Source organism: Gallus gallus, chromosome 7 (genome assembly GCF_016699485.2).
Source record: "Gallus gallus isolate bGalGal1 chromosome 7, bGalGal1.mat.broiler.GRCg7b, whole genome shotgun sequence".
Lineage (NCBI taxonomy): Eukaryota > Metazoa > Chordata > Aves > Galliformes > Phasianidae > Gallus > Gallus gallus.
Window position 1 is genome coordinate 7,614,294 of NC_052538.1, and position 27,959 is coordinate 7,642,252.

At 43.0% G+C, this 27,959-nt stretch overlaps 1 protein-coding gene across 20 annotated transcripts in view; it reads left to right on the forward strand.

Annotated features, from left to right (window-relative positions):
- Positions 1-27,959, forward strand: part of MYO1B (myosin IB) — a 117,731-nt gene that overhangs the window by 30,111 nt on the left and 59,661 nt on the right. For all 20 annotated transcript variants that reach the window (XM_046944053.1, XM_046944051.1, XM_046944054.1 and 17 more), the window contains 2 exons: positions 4,035-4,175; positions 16,451-16,566. In XM_046944053.1, coding sequence (XP_046800009.1) covers positions 4,041-4,175; positions 16,451-16,566 — 251 coding nt within the window. In that variant the 5' untranslated portion in view covers positions 4,035-4,040. The remainder of the gene's footprint in view (positions 1-4,034; positions 4,176-16,450; positions 16,567-27,959) is intronic.

A 27,959-nucleotide genomic window follows, 5' to 3' on the forward strand; every position in this document is an offset into this window, starting at 1 on the left:
GCTGCAGCACTGTGCTGTGCTCTGTTCTTGTTACACTGTATGAGGACGGTGTGGAAAAACGTGGACAATTCTGTAGCGTGCTCTATGCCAGTAATGTAGCATTACTTCCTTTCCCCTTAGAGGACTGTGAATGTAGTTGTACAGGGCTTTGGGGGTTTGCCTATTCTTTGTATAATCTTCTATTTATACCCATCATTAGTTCTCATTTCAGAGGGGCTGATGATAAGACTGCTGTGGCTCGGGAGGACTGTAGTTTTCAATTTGCCATCTTCGAGGCCTGGAGGGACAGGAAGGATGAGATCCAGCTGGCCTCGGTGGATGTGAGCACAGGATGGCACTCCTAGGCCCTACAAGCAATAGATACCAAAAACCTATGTCTAACAGCATGTGGATAAAAGCATGTTACGGATGTAGCATGCCCAGCCTTCCTCCTGCAGAGCAAGTTGTGTCCAACATAAAATAGGTCAAGCTGTGAGGGATTACTGAACAAGCTTTTTTTTTTTTTTTCCCCCTAATTCCCTGAGAATGGAAAAGTGTTGAAACTGTTCTCACTTCATTGAGTTAAGGCCTAGATGCAAAACCAGAGCGAGAAGGAAGAGATTTGGCAAATGGATGGAGAAAAGAGAGATGTTCTGAAATGCTGTCAATGTGTGCTTTCGGAATAAGGAAGGTAAATTTGGAAGATTGTAAGTGGGTGTGGTAGGGCTCAGGAAATGTTTGATGAAGACTCTAATTTTTAGACTGGAAGTGTTAGAAGGATTTTGCTTCCATGCAGAGATAATTGGTTGCCATATTAAAAATTCAGTGACTGGCAGCTGTAATCTTTTGTACTATGTTGCTGTTTTTCTTGATGTCGACAAAATGGGATGTTATAGATAAATAATGCATTGCTCTTGTTAAATCAATGGATAATTTCCAGTTTGAAATTCCGGCCCAGTTCACATTGAGCCTCACTTCCACCCCACAAGGAATCTCCCTTTCAAGAGCCTTACTAGGATAATAACTGAACATAGAATCACAGAATGGTTTGGGTTGGAAGGGACCTTTAAAATCATCTGGTTCCAAACCCCTGCTATAGGCAGGGACACCTCACTCTGGGCCAGGTTGCTCACAGCCCCATCCAGCCTGGCCTTGAATGTTTTCAGGGAGGGAGCATCCACAACCTCACTGGGCAACCTGTTCCAGTGCCTCACCATCCTCCCAGTAAATAATTTCTTCCTAATATCTAGTCTAAACCTACCCTCTTCCACTTTAAAACCATTTCCCCTTGTCCTTTTGCAGCATGCCCTTATATATAAAAAGTCCATCCCCAGCTTTCCTGTAGGGCCTGTTCAGGTGGGGTGTCGTTGTTTTAAAGGATGTAACCCATTCTGACTCTTTCCTCTAAGCTAATTTCCTGTCTGCTGGTGCTCCCCAGCCAGCACAGCTGTGGTTTTAATTGTTTCTGGTCTCTGAGCCACCAAGAGCATGTTTTGGTCCCAGCTCTCTCATCATCCTGGTTCTTGAACATCATTCCTGAGAACCTGTGAAAGGATGCCAGAATGTCTATGGAGGAAGGAGCAGGTTGCTTTGGTGTACAGTTCTCCAAACTGTGGTGAAGAACAAGCTCACTGGGACCGATGAGGAAAGATTTCTATAAATACTTAGGTGTGGATTTGGATTGTGTTCCTGAGCTTGGTGACGTACAGCTAAAAAATCTTGATGGAAGTTTCATTTTGCGATTCCAGCAAGGTTTTTTATGTGTAGTTATATATATATATATATATGCTTTTTCAAGACTGTGTAGCGTGACAACTTTCTGAGTTTTCTTAGAGCTACTTTTGAGATTAGCATTTGTGTTTTAAGGGTGTTACATACCTTGACTTCCTCCAGTTGATTAACTGCTTCTAGTAAGTTAAATTATTTATTGCATTCAATCTTAATATGCTTCATGTGAATTCAAACGTTACCATTGGCTGTCCTTGACAGTCCTCAAACACTGATGGCTGATTTTAGGGTTATGATGCAAAACTTGAGCCACTATGCAATTCAAGTGTTTTTGAGGCTTCAGTGTTTAGCAGGATATCTGTAGGTATATTGTCCATTTTTGACCACCTACGCTTGTAATATTTTCTGGCAGTCAGTGAAATAGTTTTACTGTAGTATGATATTAAATTATTGTGAGGAAAAAAAATTAACCCAACAAGATGAAAATAAGCCTTTGACCATAAAATTGAAATTCTTAAATGTGTAGGTAAGTTCATATTTGTATACAAATTTCTGATCCAGCTTTTAGTAGTAGATAGAGTGTCTTTGTGCATCTGAGGTTGGGAATACACAAGTGTTCCTGATGGGTTTGGCTGCTCTGGTCTTGAAATTCCCGAGCAGTGATGCATAAAGTGTGGTAGGTGGTATGTCATTTCACAATGGTAGATGAGGTATGCTATTTGGAAGTTTAATTTTAGGTTGCGATTGCCCATATTAGGACTTTTTTTTTGGCTGCAAACCCATTATTTAATAAGTACCATACTCGAGGACTTTCTTTTTTTTCAGCCTTCAAAAATTATTTGGACTTTAGTTGTTGCTCTATGGAGAGTTATGGGGTCATAGAAACAAGACTGGTAGTGTAAAGAATTTGTCTTAATGGGATGCAGAAATTGAAGTGATACCTCTGGAAAATTTTTGTGAATGTTTAAGATATTTGGGGGGCTTCAGAGAGGTGAACTTTCAAGAACAAAAGCTTTTTTCTCTTAAAAAAAAAAAAAATATATATATATATATATTTATCCAACACTTATGTTTAAAACAAATGCTTATTTGTTTGTCTAGCAGAGTTGACTCAGCTTTGGTTGGTTACCATAGTTCATCACTGTTTTTGCTTTTCCATGTGAATTTCTAGCAATTCCCAGGCTTGGTTCAGGTTGGGGCTCTTGTTGTAGTGCTTTCTGTAGCTGCCTGGGGAGCTGTGCTTCTCTTTGCTGAATTTGGAAAAGCATCAAACGTGACTTAAGCCCAGATCTCATGTCCCTCAAATGTCACTCTCTGCTCAAAAATCCAACGGCATGTAGTGGTTGTGGACATGAGCAAGAGTTAAAAGGCTACACTTGATTAGCTGTCGAATGGGTTAGCTTCAGTGGTGAGTTAACACTCGTATGAAGCACTAATTGCTAACAGACATTTTGGAAACTGAGAAAAAAGTACTTAAAATATGCTGCCCTGGTGTGGGGAGCAAGGACAGATTGGTCATCTTCAGTAGCTGAGTTTACAGCTGACCAGAGAAGTTTCATTGCTGTTTAGTGTCACTGTAGCTGTGCAGTAGTGGGTTCCTGGTTTGTGTTGTCAGCAGAGTTGTTTCTGCTGCAGTGTTCATTCCCAAGCACCACCACGATGGCTGAAATTGGTGACTGGGTGCCTGGAGCTCTTGAGAGGGCTCAGTGAATCTTCTCTAGCAGTTGGATGGGAGGGATAAGCACGTGAAAGGATCAAATAAGTATTGAGTTCTGGCCTCACCTGGACTTCTTCATCTGAATTACTTTATCAGAACTGTTAGATTTTGGCTCCCTGCTTTAGCCCCACTTCTGCCTTTTGCCGCTTCAATTTTGTAGATGTAGCCTCTTCTTATCAGCTGCGTAGTTGCATCTTAAGCAATAACATTACAAATAAATATGTAACTTCATCAGGTCTGGTTAAAAATGAAATAATTTGATAGCCTCAGGTAACAAAGAGCAGCACTGTAATGGATTATATGCACTCTAGAGTATGTTGTTCGTGAATTCAGATAAAACAGTGGGTTTTTGAGCAAATTCAACTGCTTGGTTTCTGCTTAAGAGATGTTTGGGTTGGAGAAATGCGGGTAAGGTGAGAAGGAGATTCAGATCAGGATATGGGCCAATCTAAGCTTTAATTTGATGTACTGGAGGGAAACAACTTTAAGAAATGTCATTTGATGGGGTTTTTGTGAACCTTAGTATTGCTGGTTAACACCTATGAAAAATTAGTATAATTAGAATAACTTTGAGGTAACCTTGCTCTTTTTTTTCTTTCTTTCTTTGCAGAAGGAAATGGCCAAAATGGAGGTCAAGACGTCACTTTTAGATTACATGATAGGGGTGGGAGATATGGTTCTTTTAGAGCCGCTTAATGAAGATTCATTCATCAATAATCTGAAAAAGCGCTTTGATCACAATGAAGTATATGTGAGTATATGTCAACAAATAACATCTTCTGGGGACCTGTATTGTCATTCTTGAAATATATGTGTATTTACAAGGACAGACTGAATACCTGTACGTAGACTGTTGTAGGAGGAACAGTTTCACCTTTCTTTAATAAAATAAAACAACAACAAAAAGAAAAAACTGAATTTATCTGAAATCTCTTCTGAGAGCTGTAAGCCTTCCCATAATGGATTACGTGCATTTGAATTTTTCCACCTGGGATGATTTTCCTTTTTGTTTTTCCTTATTGTGCAACGTGTCTCCAGTGTGATAAGAAACAGTTCCAGAACTGATGGCAACACTGATTTTGATACTGCTTTTGTCAAAGGAGGACGAAGTTGCAAATAAGCAGCAGAGTACCTCCAGGATGTTAGAGCAGCCTGATGTACAGTGTGTGTCTGAAGTGTGCTAGGGCTGCTTTCAGTGGTGCCTGTAGATTGCAGAAAAAACAGTTGTGTTCCTTAGAATGGCTTGATTTTAAGCTTGGGTATGCATGGGAGTAATCAGAATCTTCAGGTATATAAATCTCTGAATGATAATCAGTAGGAGAAAGGTTGTGAACTGGCAGCTGAAGCACAGGCTGGAGATGAAGGGGCAAGTTGTGATTCCAGTTAAGCCTTTCATTTCCTGCTTCATGTCTTTGTTCCATTTTTGTTAAAATGTGCATAGTGTTGCAAAGGTTGTAGGAACTTAATGATCTGTAGAGACTTTGCAAGACCTCTGGTGAAAGATAAGTCTTTCAAGAGTAAAGCTGAAATGTTTAAGCCAAAATAGAGCTTTGAGCTGCAAACAGTTGTCTGCAGCTTATTACAATCAAATAGATGTGCTCTGTATTTAATTATATCTCCCCTTTAATTTTTAGTGTGACTATATTTTTTCCTCTTGCTAAGCATTCAGATCTTCATAGCTTGATTATGCTTTTTCCTTTCCATCCTCCAGCGTGGGAGGATCTGTATTATCTTTATGTTTGCTTTCTCTATTCCTTTTTGGTTTTATTTTATTATAGTCTGTGCTTTTGTGCCTCTGTTTTTCATTCTTTGCTGTATCTTTATTCCAACTCAACTCATAGTTTTCCAACTCAACCTCACCTGTTCCCTTCTCTCTACAGAAGCATTAGCCTAGCAAAATACAATTGCATCTATCTGCTTTTGCTTCACCTTCATCTGCTCAGTTTCTGTGCTTGGACCGGCAGTTTAATTTAACTAGAAAATGCAAGTTAAGTTAATGCAAGGTTCAGGCTGGACATTAGGAAATACTACTTCTCTGAAAGGGTGGTCAGGCACTGGAATGGGCTGCCCAGAGAGGTGGTGGAGTCACCGAGCCTGGTGATGTTCAAAGAGCGTTTGGATGTTGTGTTGAGGGACATGGTTTAGTGAGAACCATTGGTAATGGGCGATTGGTTGGACTGGATGATCCTGTGGGTCTTTTCCAACCTTTCCAACCTGATTCTATGATTCTAAGTAAGATGAGGATTCTCAGGAAACATGAAAACCTTGTTAGAGAAGAAACCGAAGCTAATGTGTGTTTACAAAAAGAGAGATTTCTTCCAAAAATGGTTAAAGAATTTACCCTGGTGACTTGAGAGTTACACTTTGAAAGACTTCTCTCTTCCTTTCCCTGAAGATATGCCGTGTTCCCTTTGCTAAGCCTTAGGTGCCGATGCAGGCAAGTAGCAGTTGGGTTCCTCTTTGCTGCTCTTCCATCTAGCTCCCTACAAGTCCTGCAGTGGCTGCCTCTTCTGGGATGCAGGATTTCATCCAGGAAGCCAGCCAGTGGCTTGTGTAACTGACCTCAGTGTTAGGGTTAGCACTGTATTCCTAATACCTACACTAAAAATGGGGGATATGGAATGATTTCATTCTACTTGAGCTCGAGAAAATATGAAGGAAAAGAGAATGGAAATGCTCGGTCTTTAGGCAAACATAGCAGTCTTACCTTGCCCCATCTTTGGGTCCTATTTGGAAGTTTTATCTAGAGCACTGAGGACACAAACCCTGTTTTGTGAGGGTACCCCAGCCTGTGCAGTCTCTTAATGAGGATTGCCGTAAACCACATGGGAGTGGATTGCTTAAGGTGTTTCACGTAAACTGCTATGGACTGCAACATATTTATCTGCATGTTTTTATATACTTTAGGGTGGAAATAAATCAGTTTGTCTGACAAATGGGTAATCTGTTTTATTTTTATCACCTATTACATGCTACCTGACAGCTGTCTTCAAGCAGTTCTGTGAGGCAATGGCAGTGGAACCTGTTTCCTTCAGTTTCCCATTGTGGCACTGAAGTGCAGTGTAATTAGCTGTATTATGTGCTTTGGGAGGTGATACAGGGTGTCAGTTTTCTCTAGCAGCGTAGGTTCCTTTGCCTTGCAGGTGGGAAAGACTAATACTTAAAGGAGCTCTGTTGGGAAGTTTGAACTGTTTCCAGAAACAAAGGATTTTGTGTGTGTGTGCATGTAGCTGAGTTGTAGTTAGTTGCAAATGTAGCATGTTGCAGTGTCATTTGCCCTTTTTATCTCTGGGTTTGTTTGATCGTGTGACAGTTTTTTTTAAGGTCTTACAAGTACTGCTTGTGAATCTGTGCTGTAAAGGCAGAGTGCTGCTGGTCTCTGCAACTGTTAGAGCATTTGGTACGTTAGTGGTGAAAGGCATCACTGTTCATGTCCATGCCACGTGCTGCTACCATGTAGGAAAGTTATGCGTGGCTTTGTTTCTGAGACCACTCGAGGAATAATATCTTCATTTCACATCAGCTGAATGCCCTGTAAATCTCATACCACTATTGCTGTCTGAAGTATGGAGCAGCTGGAAAGGCTCTCGCTGCATTAACCAGGCATTACTTTTCAAACTCTTCTCTCCCTTTCCCTTATCACCAGCTACCCTCCTCTCCCCAAGCCTTGCTCACAGAAACCACACTTTGTGTTTCTGTTTTTAGACTTAGAAGACTAGAACACAGCCTTTGTTCCATCTGGAAGCAATGTTTGCTTTGCCATGTAAAGTCTGTAGTTTGCATGCTCTCCTGGAGAAGCTGAGTTAAACTGATACAGGACTACTGTTGGTGCTCTACAGAGACTGCAGGTTTCCTCAGCTCGAACAAGCTACAGAAGTTGGCCCCTCAAATCCCTTTGGAAGGCAACAGTTTTACCCTTTGGGACTGTAAGATCGCCTCTTATGTCAGTACCCAGTTGCAGGCAATACCAAAAATGGTGTCCAAGTTTAAAAAAATGAAGTCGAATGGAAGCTATATGAGTGGACTGAAATGTTTCTACAGCATTTGACCGCAGCTTTTGCAGCATCGGGTTTGAAGCAGATTTCTGTGAACCAATAGCTTTGTCTGTGCTGCATATGTTAGTTTTAAAACCAAGCTGCAGTTATAAACCTTCAAAGGGGTTTGTTGTGAGGAATGAGACCTGTAATGTGAGTAGTTTAGAAAAAGCTTTAAAGTTGGCCAGACATAGCATAATTGTGTTAGCCAGCCCTATAGATGGATGTGAGTCAGATCAATCCCTCCACGAACAGTGCCAGATCTCTCTCCATAGCCAAAGATGACAAGATAAATTGGCTCATTCCAGCAGAAAACAATACAATTTTTGTCTTTCCTAGTCTCTATCACAGTAGTTATGTTTGACACTGAATTTTTAATGTTGGAAATCCTAGTGTCAAGTCTTCTCTGCAAGAGCTCCTCTTGCTAGAGCTAGATCAGACCTGGATTCCCAGTGGTCCTCTCTTGAAACTGAGCATGACCACTCTGAGCTCTTCAAGAGGAACTGCTACTTCAATGTTGTCATGTGCAAACAAGGAAAAAAGTGTACTCCTACCAGTCAGAGAACAGACTACAACTTGATGACCTGTTGTTCGTTTTTAACTGTATTTGATGGAAAGTTTAATGAACTTGAGTGTTAGGTTGCATGCTGGGCTGGAGGCCGTGCTTGTAAAAATAAACATGAAGGCTGGTGAAGCTGGAGCTGGGCCAATTATTCTCCTAAAGACCATCAGCTTCAGCAGTAATCTCGTGCTCTGGGGGAAGGGCTTGTCGAGTAATGAATGTGTTAATTGGGAATGGGAATCTTGGAGTTTAGTCATGTCTGGAAATGCCTGGGGTATGTCTGACCAAGAAAAATCTCATTAAAAAGCTGCAATGGTCTATGATGTTATTTTTGCAGCTCTTAAACCTTTTATTGATAAAATCACTTTCTGTTCTGTAAGTATCAGTAACAAAGGGAGAGTTTCTTTAACTTAGAGTAAAATGTGATTCATGACCAATGCAGTTAGCACATAGAATGTTGATTATTCGGAGGTCACAGGGAGCAACTTGTGTGGTTAAAATGTGTGACCTAGAGACCGCATATTAACTTTCAAATACCTTCATAAAATTCAGCTTGTATACCGTGGATGAATTTTTACTCATTCTGCTACACCTTCTCCCAGAACCTTATATCTTTACTTGCATTGATTTGACTGAAATGTGATCAGTCCATCCAGCCCAGCAGTTATTTTTCCTTTATACTTTGTAATGCTGACAAATGAGGAAGAGGGTTGACATCTGTCTGTGTGTCTCCAATGACAGTGGAGAACTGGGATAAACCGAGGTGTATGTGTTGCTCTGCAACTGATTTTCCTACTGGATGGGTTGTGTTGGAGGAGCAATCTGGAGGAACTGGTGCTGTGTTGGCAGCCTTTAGGGCCAGACGCTGCCCTGTTCTGCTGCCCTGCACATTTTTCCCCACAGTTATGTTGTTTCTTGAAGCCTTCCCAGAGAAGCAGAGGTCAGCATTTTTGTTCACGACAACAAAATGTTTGTTTGCTTTTTGTTCTTGTAGCATAACAGAATCTTTCTCTGATGTCAGCGTTTAATTTGTATTTTCTGCACGTGGAATTTGTGGGCTGCTTTGGGCAAGAGCACACTTATGGTACTGAACACATGTTGTTTTATTACTGAGCTATTAAATATTTGACATTCCAGTATAATAACTCAGTGCTAGCTGCTTAAGGTAGCATCCTCATGGCTGCCTTTGGTTGGTTGGCCTTGCAGTGCTCCTGTGTCGCAGGCCGGGGGGGCTTCCAGGGAATGTCTGCTGTTTGGCTGTTTTGGGGGTAGCCTTGTTGTTTCTGCTTTGACTTTGCTCAACTGCATGTGATATTGATTTGCTCCTTTTTTAGTGATCTTGCATGGTTCAGGAGTTCACCGAATCGCAGTCAGTCACAGTGGCTTTGTTCCTGCTGCACCCGTGTCTGATCTTGCAGTTATTATGCTAGGTGGAAGACAGAAATACATGAATGAGACCAACTGTCTCGATATGAATTGGCCTTGCATGATCACACCGCTCCATAAAACTTCATTGGTGGTGTGAATAAAAGAGTTTTGTGGTACTGGGATGTGTAAATGCAGCTTGCTGGGAAATTTTTAATTGTAATATGGTCATAGCGCTGGTTGAAGTTCGGTTTTATTCTCTATATCATCACTGTCTGAATTAGGTCAGCATAATTGCACTGGCCTTTACATGTTGTTTTTGAGGCAGGCTGGGGCCCTTGGTCACGTTTTTGTGCAGGCTTGGAAGCGGTGTCTTAGGAGGGAGAAGGGACACCTGCAGAGCCTAGGGCCAGAGCTGGGAGGTGACATGCTAAGAAAGGGCAGGAGATGAGAGCAGATGTCTGGTGTGAGCCGAACCGATTCCTCATCAGCCTACTTATGAAGAAAGGCTCGTAGAGCTGAGCAGCACTCAACAGCCACAGCAGTTCTCAGTCCTGTTGACTGTGCTCCCCCACACCTCCTGCTCAACTCCCTTGGGGATGTCTCTGCTGCTGCAAGTGATTTTTCCCAGCAATGCCTCCATGGTTTCCCTTGTTGAGGGAAGCTACTGACCTGCAGCAGTAATGCTGTTGCAGCTGCCACAGGTGAGAGCCTTGAGTCTGCTGCTTCAGGTGTGAGGAAGGGCTCATGTGCCCTGGGAACATCTTTTCCAGCCATATCTGGTGTAATGAAAAATATTCCGCCTCCCTCTGAATCTTTGCATGTTATCTGGTCAGACTTCCCCCTAGTCCCCTGACCCTTCACATCAGCATGCCCTGATAATTAAATGTTATGGCTCAGCAGGAGCCAAGGTGCTAGCAGCCAGCAGGTGGGTTGCTTTGAACCTCAGGGTGCCCAGCAGCAGGAGAGCTGCTTGTCTCAAGGCGTTGCTTTATTTCCTTTCCTCTTTGTATGCCACCCCCGGTGCTAAACATGGCAATGGAAGCATAGGGCTGTATGCAGTGCCTGCTTAAATAAGTAAAGAGACCATTACAAATCAGGTTGATGTGGTTGGCTGTATGTGAGGGTATTCTTCCTACACACTGCTTGCCACTTTGGTGTAGAAAAAAGAGAGGAGGTGGTGTGGGAAATGCCACCCATAGGACCTCAGCAACTTTTGCAGCATTGGCTTTGCACCAGAATCTTGTGTGTTCCTTCACAGAGATGATGATGACATGTTGGGCATTTACTAGTGGTTATGGTGTATGTTGTCTGACTTAAAGACACAAAAGATTGGCACAGAGCAGAGATACCAGCACAAACGTCTGAGTGCTGTAACACCGTGGTCCTCACGCTCAGCACGTAGGCCAGCCCTGGCTGCAGCCTGGTGGGAGACTTTCCTTCCCCATTTTTTATCCATACAGATACATTTTATCTATACAGAAATAATGGAATCAAAATATTCCATTAGGGAATGAGTGCCCTCTTCAGTGTTTTCTGCTATTGTTTCTTGTTCGCATTGAGACACGGGTTTTCATGGCACAGGCACTATCCAATTCCCAGTTGTAGTTGCTTATGAAAACAAGTCTTTATCTTTTCCAAAGCTAGCAAGCACTGATGTTGCAGAGTATTTAAATGCTTTCCTTAAAATTGCTCATGTTTGCCTTGTGCTGACTTCCTCATCACCAACTTTACAGATTTTGCCTATCGTCTGCTGGGATCCTCTAAGAGGAGTCAGCATTCAGAGTCAGAGAGGTGAGGGATTGAGGTGATTAATCATCTTCGTTAGTAATACCATTGAGCTCGGTCAGGATGATGGCGAGGTTAGCAGTAGTACTCAGTGAGCAGTGAAGTCTGTGCCCTCCAGAAACTTAGAAGAGAAGCCTGATAATCTGTACACACGCATCCTCTTTAAGTACTTCAGCATGGTATGCTCGAGCACCTTTCTCTGCAGAATGCTCCGTTGTTACTTCAGGGCTCTAAAATGATTGCTGTGTGATTAAGGGCTTGATCCTGGCTGCTGCAGGTTACCTCAGCCTGTTGGGTCTGTTTGCACAGTAGCTTGCAGGACCCAGCCTCTGCTGAAGAGTATCTCGCTATCCTTTTTGACACGGACTGTGTTGTGGTTGGTTGCTTTGGGATGTATGTATTTCTACCTTTGTGTTACCTGCTTGAGCTTTGTTTCTTGAGTCATTACCACAGCCACAGTGTATGCGGTGCATGATTGGGATATACTCTAACAATGTTAGAACATACAGCCTGTTTCTGGGCCTGAAATGCTGTGCTCAAAAAGAGTGTGGTCTTGAGGCAGAACGTTTTAATCATCTTGGGATACGTGGTGTTTGTTCAGAAATCCAGTATTGTGTTTCTTCACTTACACGAGTGGAATTAGAAGTGACTAAGCTAGAGTGAGATATATTCAGGAGTATTGAGAAGGGGAGCTTTAGAGGGCTCTCTCTATATAGAGTAAGACCAAATATATCAGTTTGGTTTATAAGTTCAGGTTATCACAGACTAGACTTTGGACAAGTGAATTTTTAGCACTGGCTTCCCTTCCGGTTAGGTGTGTGGTCAACTACTTCCTTATCTGCAGCACCTCACCAGTCACCGCAGCCACCGCAGAGCTCAGCAGGAGCTTTGGGGAAACATTTTATGTGCTGGGAAAAGCCAATTTGATGGCTTCGGTTGCAGGAATTCCTTTAACTAACTGAGGATTAGTGCACGTATCACATTAATGATAATAATAATAATAATTTTTAAAAAAATCAGTGCAGCCCCAGTGTTTCATTTCAGATTCCCTCCAACAAAACCTGGTCGCACTTGTCTTTGACCTTACTTTGATGTTTCCCTTTTCAGTCACTTGTCTCAGTGATCTGAAGCTGTTCAAAGTCTCAAGAACTCAGTTCATGTGAGCCTAATCATTAAAGAAATGCACACTGTGTATCTGGACTATTAAAATAGGGCTGCGTGGCTGGAAGAGGCTGTATCCCCACTAGCAATCTTACTTTACGAGAACTTTGTTTTCTGTTTCTGTGCTAAACGTGAAGAAATACACAAATAAATGGAGTAGCTGTGCTGGGCCTTTGGAATTTAGCAGGCATTAAGCACACTTGAAGCGTCCTGTAACTATTGTGCATCTTACAGCAGGAGTTGTTTTTGCAGCAGCATTTTTTCCTAGACTACTGAAGGCTACTCATATGCAAGAAACTCTTTTGTTGTTGTTGTTTGAGTTTCTACGTGTGGTGTGAAGCAGTGATGGTTTTTAGTGAACAAGTGCAAGCACATCGTGATTTTCAACTCTGCAGAAGATTGCTTTGTGTTGGGTGCCACAGGTCCAGAGGAGGTTTCACAGATGCTGGTAAGGCAGCCTCGGCAGCCCTGACTACCGCTGGCAGTGTTCCCTGGCTTCTGCAGCTGCAGTCTCCTCTCTTCTGGACCCTTGGGATATTCCAAGATTAACTCTGACAGAGGAAAAACAGCTTTACTGTTATACTGTAGTGGTAACTTCTTGCCTTAGGCTGCTAGGTTTGCTTTCGTTCCTCAGAGGAAGAAGTAGGCATCAAAGCATCTTACAACTTGCAACTCCAACACCTTGGAGGAGTAGCGTACTGAACATTGCTTCCTTTTCCTATTTGGTCGTAATTTAAAGTTTTCTTCTGCTTAGGGCCTTAAGCCCTTAAATTCACAGGAAGGCATTGTCTGTGTTTCTTTGTTGGAGAATGCAGAACATGCTGCCTTTTGACCTGATGGAAATTTACATTTCCACAGCTGCATTGTTAGTGCTTGGCAGTATAGCCATACTGCATAGCAGGTTCACTGATATACTTCTAGTGAGAGTCATAGCATCACTGAGGTTGGAAAAGACCACTAAGATCATCTAGTCCAACCATCCAATGAGTCCTTTTGATCCAGGTTCAGGGTGAAGGCGCTGAAGAAGCAGACTTTGGCTCTGTGAGTCCTTGCAGTAAAGGAGAAGCTCAGAGAAAGGAGTATAATCAAGAGTCTCTCGTTAATGAAAATTGAGAAGACAGCACGTCTTGTCCAAACTCGCATAACAAGGCCATGGCAAAGCCAAGAAAGAAATCAGATTTCCTGCCTGCCCTCTGTGCCGTCATCATGAAGCCATTCCTCTGGGGTTAGTTTTTTCCCTTGAACAGGGAAGATGAAGGCTCTCTCAGTCCCTGGGGTGCTGCTGTACGTCTCCCACTACTCCTCAGCATTCTCCTTCCAGCACTGGAATGTTACCACGCCTGTTGCTTGCTCAAGGGTTTAAGCCATTTAGTTTGTTTGTTTATCAAGGAGTTCTGGTGGGAAGGCAGATGTTATGTGGGAAAGCTATTTTCTGGATCTGTTTATCCCAGTTAGGCGGAATCTCACAGACCACTGCTAACAAGTAGTGGTGTCAGTTTTGAGATACTGGCATTCTACAAGAGGGTGTATCAGTCTATCAGCTCTCGTGAGCAGCTTTGCAGCACAACTGATGATTTCTTGGCATGCTGTAGGTTGGTGTTTAGAACGGACGTGTATATGGCTTCATTTCTTTATAGTCCTTTGACCTTTTGAAATATTGGTATTTTAGGAGTTGAACTGTATTTGTACATGTCTGACAATGGATAGCTGACTTGAATTCCCAAAATACATCGTCTGAGCAGTACTTAGCTATGATGAGGTGCTTCTAAATAAATCTCATATGAACGCCTCTACTCAAATTTAGAAAGGAAGCTTTTCACTTTCGCCCATCTTTCTTTGCTTTGGCATCTCGGGCTACTTCAAGAATGCAGCAATCAAACTTTATGCTTTTATGTCAGCAGAATAGCTGGAAAGGGCAGGTCTTTGAGTTCCAGGGAATTCATATTTCAAAATATAATCTTTCAGATATGGTCTGTACGTGTCTTCTACTGGTACTTTCCAACACAGAATTCAGAATGAGCTGAATTCACAGTTTCTTAAGGTTTATGAGGAAACGAGTTAATATATCCATGTTTTATCAGGAAAGAGTCCTAATGGGATATCCATGCACTTGTGAAGACCAGAAAGCTTCTTGTTCTTGGGTACCAGTTGTTTGTGCCAAGCATCCGTAGACTGCAAATTACCTGTGCTGTGTATGCTGAGAGAACAGAGCTCATTTTGGGGTTTTCTTACAGTTCAGAGAAGAAGAGCAGGCACAGATGGAAACCACTTTCCTTGTTAAGGGAAGGATGACCACAAAACTAGAACAACTTACTGTTTGAAGGAAGTGTATCTAAGCATGCATCACAGTGTGTGTTTGCAAGAAGCAGAAATCTTAGTTATTTTGCAGAGGCACAGATCTACTTTGTGACTGCATCAACAGTCTGTGTTGGAGTGCCTTTGGGGTGCCTCCGTCTTAGGCAGATATTTGGTTATCCCTCTTGTGAGCTGCAGTCTGGCCACCCTGATGCAAAGGCTCCTTCCCCTCCCCTTGCTCTCCTTGTGCTTCTGGTGCAACCAGCTCATTCTGATTGGCTCTACTCTAGCTCAGATATGTGAGGGGAAGTGTTTTGCAGAAGATTCCTGGCCAGTTCCAAAGGAGAGGAGAAACTATGTGCTGTTTGGGAATGGTGAGCCTTGAGCCCAATTAGCGGAGCGTTATGCTTTGTGGCAAAACGCAGCAGTTGAACGATGAGCTGTTAGCAGTGGCTGCTTCTGCTTCATCCTTTGGGCAGTAGATGCCGCGAGGGTGAGCTGCGAGGCTCTGCAGCTTTGTGCTGCTTGCTCTGTTGCTGCACTTCAGGTTGTTCACTATCAGACGGAAGGTGCTGAGTGGGCTCACAGCTCGTATGCATATGCATGCTGTGGAAGGTGGCAAATCCCTCTCCCTTTGCTTTCTGCTTAGGGCCTGGTTTGTTCAACATTTAGCAGAAAATTGCTTTAGACATGAACGTCCGATGGGAGGGTTATAGCAGTTAGCATTGTTGGTTTGTGACTCCAGAGGCAGCTTGGTGCTCTGTTGTACCTGCTGCTGAGTAACTTGGGCTCCCCTCTGCTCCCATTTAGCAAATGCTGATTGTAGCACTTCCGTCCAGGAAAAGATGTGGGGGTAAGTCCAATTGGCAATCATGAGATGCTCAGGTGTCACAAGGAAGGAGCCATTTAAAGTCAAACATGTATGTAAGAATTGTTATTTTTCTTCAGCAGTTCCTAGCAGGGGTAATCCTAGTGGGAACCTGTGGCTTTTGTGCACAGCTGTCACACCTCCAGGAAGCCCTGCTTATTGGAAAACCCATGTTTTGCCTGGTGTTCTTATTCGCTTCATGGCTGGGGAAAGAGATACCAAGTGCTTGGCTTTTACTTTGTGCTTGTTCAGTGCCTGCAGGCAGGATTGGAGAGGTTGTGGCACATACTGCCGCGTGGATGCTAACCCACTGTCATTCCACTGGGTGCTGAATAGGACCTAGAAGAAAACCAATGCATTACCCACACCATTTTCCTCCAGTAGAAGCAACTATGTTTAGCATCTGGAAACCAGAGCAATGCTTTGTCTGCTGGGGCACCGTGACAGGACTTCAGCTGGCTTCAGCCTTGCCTTCAAATCTCTCAATGGATGGAAACCTATGAGAGGCCACTAGGCTGTACGTGCCTTCTCCCTGAGTGCAGCAAGGAGTGTGGCCACACACAGTGCTGCTTCCCTGCACTTCTGTACAGCGAAGATCGCACTGTTTGCCATGCATATGGAGTGGGTCCTTCATGAACATCTGTGTCCTTTCCCGTTTTCCTCCCCAACTGAGGGAGTCAGTTAAATATTTGTATGATAGGACTTTGTTTTAAAAACCTTCATGAGAGCCATTCCATTCTGTAGAATTAGCTGCAGTGAGACCTAGGAAGTTTTTCAGTGTGCAGACATTTTATTCATTGTTACAACTGGGCTTTTTTTTCTCTTTTTTTGTAATTTTATGTTTGTTTGTTGTTTTTCCTTTCATAAACGTTGAATAGAAATACGTGAAAAGCAGAAGTATTTTAAAAAGAAAAAACTCCCTGATGTTTTTTGTTTTGGTTTTTTTTTCACAGACATACATTGGCAGCGTGGTGATATCAATAAACCCTTACAGACCTCTCCCCATTTATACTCCAGAGAAAGTTGAAGAATACAGAAACCGGAACTTCTATGAACTCAGCCCTCACATGTAAGTACTGGGACAGAGCTTTTGTTTCAGACTGTCCATGGGCAGATGGTGCCAGCTGTCTTTCTCATCAAGAAGTCCATGCCCATTAAAGCAGTCCCCTCACGATTAATTCATTTTAAAGAGAAGCCAAGAGGAGTTACACGTATTTCATGTATTTAGGCTCTGGTATGTACACTTTGGCACCTTTTCCTGTAACTGCTACTGGTAGCCTTTGTTGCTGCATTGTAGTCTGGTTTCGAGGAAATCTTCTTGGTTAATTGTATCTGTAGGGAAACAACAACTTGGTCCCCTGTGCTGGGTGGAGATGAGCCAATTCTGAGAGGGCAGCCACAGTGCCATCAGAATGTCATGTGAAGCTTAAGACTAAAATTCATTGTTTATATACAGAGACACAATGCTACAAAAAGTGATTTGCATATGATGTAAATTCCAGGTCTAAATGTAGGAATGGAAGGGTGGAAAGTAAGTATAATGTCGTATTCTGACTTGGGTTCACCTCTGGTACTCCCTGTGCAGGAGTGCACCTTGCAAAGAAGTCCTTGCTTGTGTCATACACAGCTCCTTTCCATGATGGGAGCTGGCCCTGCTGGCCTGGCGTGCCTTGTGTTCTACAGGACTGGTCTGAATTACCAAGAAGCCTGAATGTGGTTAAGCCCTGAGACTTTTATTGCAGGTGTGGGTGGTGTGGCTGAGAATGGTGTGCCTTGTCTTCCGAGTATGCATGTTGAGGTAATTGGTTTATCTCATTAGGCGCTGTAACGGTGAGTTTGCAGCTTGTGGTGAGTTTGCAGCCCTCTGTTTCTCTTCTCTACTCTGATTTAGGGAAGCACACCTATGTCTTATGGTGGAGGATTTTGGAAATCACAGAATCATAGAATGATAGAATGGCCCGGGTTGAAAAGGACCACAGTGATTATCTAGTTTCAACCCCCCTGCTATGTGCGGGTCACCAACCACCAGACCAGGCTGTCCAGAGCCACATCCAGCCTGGGCTTGAATGCCTCCAGGGATGGGGCATCCACAACCTCCTTGGGCATCCTGTTCCAGTACGTCACCGCCCTCTGTGTGAAAAACTTCCTCCTAATATCGAACCTAAACCTCCCCTGTCTCAGTTTAAAACCATTCCCCCCTGTCCTATCACTATCCACCCTCGTAAACAGCCGTTCACCCTCCTGTTTATGTGCTCCCTGCAAGTACTGGAAGGCTGCAATGAGGTCTCCCTGGAGCCTTCTCTTCTCCAAGCTAAACAAGCCCAGTTCCCTCAACCTTTCCTCATAGGAGAGGTGCTCCAGCCCTCTGATCATCTTAGTGGCCCTGCGAGTAACAGCTTATCTGACATTCTGAAAGTCGGCTCTTGGTTGCGTGTTGAATCGAGTAATACATTGGTCTCTGTTTCTCCATCTCTCCTGAGAGGTGGATTTCCAGAATGAAATGACTATTTTGATCATTTTTATACATATTTTTTCAGTGCTCAATCCTATCACATGTACATTCAGCTTTGACTGGAGAAATGTTTGCCTTTCAGTGTTAAGGTGGAAATGAGTTTCAAGGTGGTAAGGAGAGGTATCAGAAGGTCGAAGTGAGAGACTGGGGTAAAAGAGATGTGAATTTGATCTGAGTAGAAAATGGTTTTATAAATGTCATTCGTTGCTAATGACAGTAATTGTATGGTCAGGCTCCTGTCTCAGAATGGGAACTTTATTTGGTATTGCTTCTGTATGATAGTTTTGTCTTCTAACAAACTATCCTTAATAATACTGGATTAGGAAATAGCATTTCCTAATTTCACTTTATTTTGAAGATGCGGTGTTTCCATTTCATGTTTCTTCAGTTAGAAAGGTCTTACCTTCTGGTAACGTTGCTTTTCTTTGTAGCTGTCTGTGGGTGCTAAGGAGCGCTGTAGGATTGAGGGAGCCTGATTTGTCTCTTCCAATATTGGTAAACTGTTGCTCCCCAGGAACTGGTTCTGGGGCACAGCAGGCATTGCCCAAGCTTGAAGCCTGTAGCTCAATTTAGGGCTGACAGATTCACGCGTGGCAGGCTGCTGTGAAATGCAGGGCTCAGGCACAGCCCATGGTGCACTTCCACAGAGACCTTGCAGTCATCCTCGGGGCTGTTTTTCTTTTTCAGAAAAAAGAAAAAAGTTCAGAAACTTTAATGAAGAGTTGTTGTGTTGCAGATTGCAATCTGTGGTGTTCCTTCTGATGTGGGGGGAAAAAACCCACACTGATTTGTCAAGATCTGCATCCTTATTTCTCTTTGATGTGCAGATCTCCACTGAGCTGTGGCCTTTTCAGAAGAGGTGGTTGTGGGTTTCAGGGGGCTTTGGGAAGAGACTCCTGGTTCTTATGATGTAATCATGAGCAAACCAAAATTTTTGGTTATTCATTAGGAAACTAACACATGTGACCGAGAAAATATGTTTATAAATGAAGTTATATTTAGTGTGTTTATTATTTTAGCATCTCCTTTGCACAGACTACCAATCTCATTTGTTACTAGTGCTAGCAAGAAAAATGCAAATGATTTAATGCATAAAAATACCTTGCAGGGGTTTAGATTTGGTAAATTGTTCTAGAAACCACTCTGCTTTGTGGCACCAAAACACTTAGAGTCATAGAATCATTATCATAGAATCACAGAATCATTCAAGTTGGGAGGGACCCTTAAAGGCCATCTAGTCCAACTGCCATCCTATGAACAGGGACACCCACAGCTTGATCAGGGTGCTCAGACCCCCATCCAGCCTGACCTTCGATGTCTCCAGGGAGGGCATCCACCACCTCTCTGGGCAACCTGGGTGCTGGTTAGAAAAAAACGTGCTGTCTCTGGATGGCTCTTATTCTCCAAGGCCTGCTGTTTCAGAGATAACCTCCAGGTATGCATTTCCCAAGTTTTACACATTGGTGTTTATGGAGCAGACTGCTTGAGGGCTGTTTCTTGAGAACAAGGGTTCTGTAGAGGAGTTTCTGGGAAATGAGGATTATTAAATCACATTTTGCTCATTTTCTGGTAGTTTCATATGTCCTCTCTGTGCTTTGAGGCATGTGCAGGCATCTGGGTGTAGTGGATTGGGATGGTGAGGGTGTGTGTGAGAAATGCTACTGTCCCACTAAAATAGCTGACTGGATGAGAAAGAGAAAACTGAAGGCAAAGGAGGGAGCAGCATCTAATGACATGAAGGAAATCCATACCTAGGGATTTTTTTTCCCATACGTGGTCACTGGAGAAACACAAAACCATGGGATTGGAAATCACCTGTTTTCTTCACCTTAATTTGAAAGATGAGGGGAGTGTTCCCTTCTCATCGACCTTGTGTTTCCTCAGCAGCATCTGCAAGAGCACCCAATGCTTTCAGTGACGCTACTTAACACTTAATTGCAGGTTTGGGGTGCTGCTTCAGTGCTCTTTGGAAGCTCGAGTGAGGCTGCGGACATATTTTGAACAGGCAGCCAAGCACATGTTCTGGGAGAGGGTGCTCCTGGTCAGATGGTTTTGGATGATGGTGTATCTGTTAAAAATCAATCAAGGACTTGAAATTTCAATGTTTCATTCCTCTCTAGATTCACTGCTGTTGTTATGACACCATGTAATGCTCCTGGAATGCTTGTTTTCCCAGTCTGTGGCTATTTGCATAGCTGCAATGGGATGTTTACCAAGCTCTTTATTTATGCATCTACTTACTTCCCCAGTGTTTTCTTAGTCTTCCTGGTTTTGTTTTTATCTACAAGGCAGGATCAAGCTTGTCTCTGACTTGACAGCACAGAGGATAACATGTCAGTGCTCCAACCATTAGCTGCTTGGTTTCTGCAGTCCTTACATTTCTGTTCTGCTCTTCCAGTTGATGTAATTACCCTTTCAGTTGATGTAATTGCCATTTTGCTTACCTTGTGGGTAGCCTAGACATGAGAGAGAACAAAGCTGTCTACGTTGCTCATTTACATCACCTTCCACCAGTGACAAAAGCAGCTGCTGGAATCTTCAAAGTGACAGCAATGGGAATTAAACACTTCATCATGTTACTTACTTGTAGCTGGCCTTTCATATCACTTTCCTAACAGGAACAGGTTTGCTTTAGGGGTTTGCAGGGTAGGTGTTGCTTTCATTTCCCATCTTGGCTGCCAGCAGCTCTCCATCTCTTGCAGGTAACGCAAAATGTGGTCTGCTCCTTTTCCCAGGCTGAAGCTCCTCAACTTCTTGCTTTAGAACTGCAAATTACTTTAAGCTGAGGAACAAAATAGAATGTGGCAATGGTATTGCTAGCCACAAGTTGTAAGCTATTAAGTTAAAAGCTTTCAGATACATAGAGGCATAAGCTCTTGCAGGCAGGTCCTGAAAATGGCTTGCCTTTACATGGGATGCAGATATGGAGATGCCAACCTGATGCCATGAGGCAAGTTTGAGGAACTTAATTAGATTTCCTATTTCAATTGTCATTGTGTTAATAATTCTTGGGACAAATCATTTTAATGCTGATATCTGAATTACACTGACAGTAGGCAAAATTTGCTCCTAGCTATTCAAGTCAGGACTGTTTTGAGCCTGTGTAAGCAGCAAATATAGAAGTTACAGTTTTGCTTCTGGCTTTTTTTGCTGGTATTCCAGGACTACGTGCCTTCAGAAATGCTGAGGTTACAGTAACTCTTTCTTTCCTCCTTGATTTAATACTAATATTTTTGAATGAAGGGATGATGATGTCCTATATAGTTGTTGCTGATACGTAAAACTAAGCCATCCCCCATGGGTGTCTGTGTTTTAAGGTACACAATAGCGCATTTGATTTGCTGAAGGAGGGGATGGTGGAATGAGAGCCTGGGCCATGATTTGGTGTTCTTCATTGACCAAACATGTCTATTTTATTATTTCCTTCTCTGCTACTCCTTTCCTCACCTCCTTTTCTCTCCTGGCAAGCTCTCTACTCCTTATGGATTTTGTTCACCTTGCAGTATCCCCTTTTTGCAACCAGGTTGTTCTTGTTCCTAATAATTCCTGAATTCTCCAGAAATTTGGCCTTTGGACTTGCTCATGTGGCTCAACAGTGTCTATTTCTAAAGAGATTTATTGGAGTAAAGGCGATCACTTCAGAGGTTAGTTGGCGACATTAACTGCTGGGCAGGGAAGGAGCATCCACGGCTGACAGAAATGATAAATACCAATTAGGGAGGACTGCCTGTACCTGATTTTTAAACCCATACTAGGAATGAGTTGAAAGAAGAAAGGGGAAGGAAAGTACCTGCATAAAGCATTGCAGTCTTATTTTGGAAAGGGTCAGGCTTATGACTCTTGACCTCTCTAGAGAGGCAGTGCTGAATGCGACAAATCTGTGGACGTCAATCCCTCGAGCGTATAGATGAAATGGGGATGAAGTGTCACATTTGCTTCATGAGTCAGAAGGACTTCATGCCTGAGAAGGGCCTGTTGTGTTGCAGGCTGTGGGCACACCTCCTGTGGGAGCACGATGCCCTGACACCTCTGCAGTCCAGAGAAAAAGGAGGTTTGAGGAAGGCCCTTGTGATGTGCCCATCTTGAAATGGCCGTCTCAGAGTGTTTTGGAAAAGATTTCTAAGCTTGAAGGCTTAGAATGCAAGGGAAGATTTCTCTTACACACAACAATACTTTCAGTTTTTCCTGAAGTCCGAGCAGGGCAAGTCTAGTCAAATGGATAGCACATTATGCATCCAGCTGACCCGAGTGCTGGAGAGGTGAAGGTGGTCTTATTGACATGAATGGTATCAGGTCATGTGAGATTTTGTAATGTTGCATAGCAACACAGAAATGGATTTAGAGCAGTTGTGCATTGTAAGGAGGCTCAGAAAATATATCCAACACCTGAGAAGTACAGACAGCCTGGAAAGCATGAGGATGAATGAATGAAAGTATAGATGAATGTTGTGCTTTATTTTAATTTCTAAAATGGTCAAGAGCAGCATTGACTGGATTACACAGTTCAATGTGATGACCCTTTTCAGCCATCCTCTTGTTAGCATCATGGAGGTCCCTCACCTGGCTCCCATAGCCTTATGATAGCTATGTGCATCCCTTGGCTCCTCATGGGGCTCTGTGCTTGCGGCCAGTCACAAGAGCAGTGCCCACATGGCCAGCGTGCTCCTGAAGAAGCCTGCAAAAAGCACAAGGACTGGTTGCCTGGAAAGCTATGAGTTTCTAAGGGATGCTCTTAACTGCACATCTGTTCCAGATGCTTCTGTAACTCCATCATTGCCATTATAGTGTACAAAGGAAAATAACGTGGGGGATCCTTTGTGCACTAACTGCTGGCTTAGAGCCTCAGCAAAATAACTTTGTTTTTAGTGCTGTTTTCAAATATTTACCCGTACCTCTGTGCACAGCATACTTTCAGGTTTCACTTCAGTCATGTTGGGGATTAAGAGTCAGATGGTTTTAGTTACCTGTGGCAATCTCTTTTTTTGTGCATTTGTCATAGTCTGTGTTTATTTGTAAGCATAAGAATGCACAGGTTTTGGCTAGGTCATGTTTGAGCCATGATCATTAAAAATAATAATAATAAAAGCCTTACTATATGTTGGCTATTTGGAGATGTGTGCTAATGCTCCAATAGTCTAACCTATTGGTAACTTTTTTGCCAGGTCCATTTCTCTCATTTTCCTGGCACTGGAACTAGCAGCTAGAGCTCTATTATGCCATTTGTATATTTAGATCATAAAATGCTGAGATACATATATATAAAAAAATCAATTCATATTGTCACATAAAGTGAGATCCTGCTAATTCACACAAAAGACTTGGGAATCCATGCAGCATGACTAGCTGAATTTGGGAAATGAAACGAGCCCTTCATTAAATAGAGGAAAGGCTCTGCAATAATTTCTCAGATTTATAACGCAGTTCTCCAAGTCTGTCCATACACAATTGTTCTTGAATCTGCTTTCAGTATTGCAACTAATACCCTGTCCAATTTTTTGTGTGCGCATCTACTCAAGAAATCAGACCAACCTTTTGTCTGCTCCTTAACAGAACCAAACTTTTCCCATTGGGAAATTGATGGAGTGGTAGGACTTGGAAATGAAAGCACTTTTAACCACTTTAATCATCTGTCAGTGTAACTATGTTTTAAAGGAGGTTCTTGTAGCTTCACTTTGGATTAAAACGTTGGGACATTTGTACACCAGAAGGAGAAATTCTGAAGGCTGTTGCCTTTCGTTTTTGAAATCCAGACCTACAAGTGAAGGCAGGTAGAGGCCCTAATAGGAATGAGCAAGATTCCAGTTTATGCATAGTCTGTACATGGATCTAAATTTACATTTTGCTTTTCCTAGACTGGCAGCATGGTGCTCTCAACAACTGGGATTTGAAACTGCAATTAACAGCAGCTGTCATTCTTTCATTGGAAATGTCTCATTGTGCTTTATGGTGCTTTTTTTATTCTTCTTCTTCTTTTTTTTTTTTTTAGCAATTTATAATACATCAGTAAATGCCCATCTGCTATGCTGGGAGCCTTTGTCATCATTGTAGATACAGCATAAATAAGGCTGATGTTAAAAGCCTTGAAACTTGAGCAAGTTTTGAGCTCTCCTACTGCTTTCAAAGGCCCTTTTTCCCTTCTTTCTCCTTCTGCCTGTGACTGTATCCAAAAAGCTTTGATTTCTGCAACTCGGAGTACATCATGGTTAATGCAGTTTGGATTACCAAAGATAAACTTTTTCATGTTACAGTTAGGAAATACGCAGTCTTAATATTTACTGTCTAGCACACTGCATAATCTTCTCCTTATGTTTTGCATAGATAGGATTGCTGAGACTGGGGTTTACCAATAGAGGTCTGAACTACAAAAGACAGTTTAATTGTGGTCCCTTCAAATCTGTATTTCTCTTGTGTACGCAGTTTCCTTCTCTCTACTGTTGATAAGTTTTTTATTTGGTAAACCCTGTGTGAGGTTCAGAGCCGAGCTAACCAGATTGCCTCTAAAATGATTCTCAGTGAGGATGCGCTTTGAGTTCCTCAGCTCTCAGGACTTGAAGTGTGCTTCTGTCCCTGCCTGGGTGTTCCGAAGTGGTACTTCCTTCAGGAAAGAACCTTTGGTTAGCTACGATCTTTAAAATCCACTGTCTCTTAAAGCCATGCTTTAAAAAATGAGGAAGAATCGTTTCTCAGTGTTTTATTTTGATGGAATACTCATCGTGCTCAGCCACTGAAGTCAAGGTGAGTTACAGTTTTATTTGAGGAGTTCACTTTTAGCACACTGTTCACACGGTGCAACAGTGCGCCCAAACACATCTCGTTGTGCAGAAAAATAATTGTTTTGTGTAAAATATGGCCACAGCTGGCACAAACATAGGAGTATTTGAGTTTTACTAGTAGGCTTCTCCAGTTTCCAGACATATTCTATGTTAGGTATAGAAATTAATTCAATTTTTGCAAGCCCAACCTCATGGATTACAAAGCATGGTGGTCCATGGGATTTGAAGGTCCACCAAGAAGAAATAAACGGCAGGAAAAACACTGCATCTACAATTAAAGGTATTTTTAGATAAAATAACAGAAAACACTTTCTGTACTTCCCTTCAATATGTAAGAGCCCAGTTAAATAAGTATTGCTTTATAAATGCAGGTGCCCTTTTTCCCCTCCAGGAAACTTAAAATGCTGCACGCATGCTGTCGGTCTGTGGTGTCCTCCCTGTAATGGTGCAGGATCTGACTGTCTGCCCGGGTAACACAGCCCGGTACTGGGGTGGGAGATGCTATGGGTCAGGACCTCATCTGGTCAGGGCCTTGGAACTGGGAGTTACCCATTCTTCTGGATCCGTGGGAGGGTGATGGCTATGGGCATCCAGCTAGCTGATGTCATTTCTAGGAATGGGACTATTTGAGAGGGAAGCCAAGCCCAGCTGCTCTCCTGAAAAGCTCATGGTGTGGAGATGTTTGCCTTTTTTCTTTCTTTGGTTTAAATAAATATTCCCTTTTTCTGACAGCAGGAACCTGCTCCAAATAATAGTTCATTGTTTTAATTTCCTTCTGTATGCAAGCCATGCCCCCAATTGTACCTGCTGTATATTGGTGACTGTTGTGTTCAATTGGTGTGTTCAAGTGATATGCTACTCTGTGGGGCTTTCCCCAGTTAACAGACATTAACAGGACCCTGGGCTGTCCTGCTGATTTGTTTATCAGCAGTGATGCACTGATTTGCCATTGGATTTCCATGTTACTTTGGAAAGCCACTGCTGTGGCAGTTTGCTAGCTCATAGGACCAAGCTGTTGAACGGGATGTAGATGTGCTTATTGGGATTGTTACTGTGCTGAAATTTAAAGAGAGGATCTGTCATACAGTCTGGATTAGAAAGAGGTGCAGTTATCTTTGTCTTTGGAGTCCTGCTGTCTAGTAGTTGAAGGGAAGTAACATCGCAGCTGGCTTGTAGGTTCCTTGTGCTTGCTTCTTTTCTATCATGGTTGCGTGCAGCCCCAAAGAGATGCCTTAGATGTTGCTGAAGTAGGCATACAATCATACATTGTGTTTATGGTCTTTCCCCTGCACTGTACACAGCAGACAATGCTAACTTTCCAAAAAAAAGGCATCCTTTCAACCGTCACTGAGTAAAAAGGAGGTGATCAAAACCAAGAAGAAAGCATCCTGCTGGCTTGCAGGCGGAACATGTCCTGTCCCCAGGGAGGGGAAGGGACCAGGCCACCCGGCTGTGCTGGCACTGTGTTTGAAGTGCATTTGAGAGCTGCTGCATCCTGAGGAAGAAGGGATCTCCAGAGAGCATTTGAGGTTGTGTATTACATTCCCAGTTCACTGGAACAGAAGATGTCTCTGGTTTAGCATTAGGCTGTGTTTTACAGTGCTTTACTTTTGAAAATCAGGAGTGGTTTTGTCTGTCTTTCCCCCCTGTCCCTTCCATAGATTTTGGCTGCTCCTCACAAATAGCCAGGCTGATTTACTCAGCTCTGGGCTTTGTTCTGTGTCTCAGAACGTCACAGCTGCCAGAATGAATAGCCAAGTGGGGAAGGAAATGCAGGAGCTATGCTTCCCTGAGTATATTAGCCACATAGTATTGTTGATAAAACAAGTTTCTGTCCTCACCGGGAAAACAAAATAGGCTTAAAGATGCAGAAGCATTCTGAAGAGAACAGCCTTTCCCTTTGTCTTAGCGCACCTCTTTATCCTGGTGCTTAAGCTCATTTCATTTTTCCCCTGGCTCAAAGAGCAGCTGCTCGCCTGTGTGGGGCTGTCCCAGGCGCGGCTCCATCAGCTGCTGCTCCATTCAGGCCCATGGCAGGCTGACAGCCTCCTCTCCCCATGTGTGTCAAAGGGGCTGACAGGAGGCACCTTGTAATTATGGAAAATGGGGCCACACTTGTTATCCGTAGGGCAATTAGATTAAACAGTTCTGTGCTATGAGCTAACGATGCAAATTATCTCTTATAGTTGTTTTTCCCCAATGGTGGTTTATCCACTGCACTTCGGAGGGGCTAGGGGAGGAAATGTGTTGAATAGTGATGATTTACAGCATAAAGCCTGAAAGCTCTCTATAAGATGTGCTTCCACTTCTCCTGTCCCAGGTTATTGGTAACTTTTTACACACATACATCAGAACCAACCAGTCTGATGCATTCCCTCAGCTCACTGTGAGAGAAGGAAACTACTTTGTTGTCATCTTATCAGAGAGCACTTTATGTGCACTCATAAAGGAAAGAAACTTAAAAAATACTCTTCTCCATTAGACTTTGCAGGAAGACATACATTAGATTTGATGTGAAGTTTGCATTAAACAATATGTAAAATCTGATTTTTGCTGTAGCTCACTTTTACTGCAGCAGTGTGTACTTTGCAATGATAATGTGCTGACCTGTGGTGTATACTCTGCCAATGTGTTTGGAGACAGAAATGAAGTGGTCCTGGGGAATGGAAGGGACAAGGAGGAAGGCCTTCTGAGTTTCCTTTGAAAACAGTGATAGGGCTGGCAGGCCAGGATTGACCAGTGAATGCTTTAAGACAGGGACTAAGAGTCAGAGGGGAAAGCAACCACCAGCAAAGGTGTGACAGAATGGCTTTGATGTGTGAGTTTCAGTTAACATTAACTAGTGGTGCAGACTGAGAATGCTGAGGGATGAGGGAGGAAGGATTGAAGTGGTGGTGGGGTGAAGGATGTGCCAGTAGCTGAGGAGGCACTCATCACACGTGAGCCTTGCTGTGGGCTAACCCCACCGTTCTGTTAGAACAGAGGAGGTGCTGCCCAAGTCTCTTGGAAACCCCTCTTTGCTGCTTCTCTCCATGTCTACGTTTTAGGGTTTGGACTAGTGATTCTGTGTGACTCTGCAGATCCATCAGGCCATCTGGAGTGGTGTGGCCAAAGGAATGGGTGCTATAAAAAGGTAGAGCCTGCGACTGATGTAGGTGTGGGTGCCATTTTGACTTC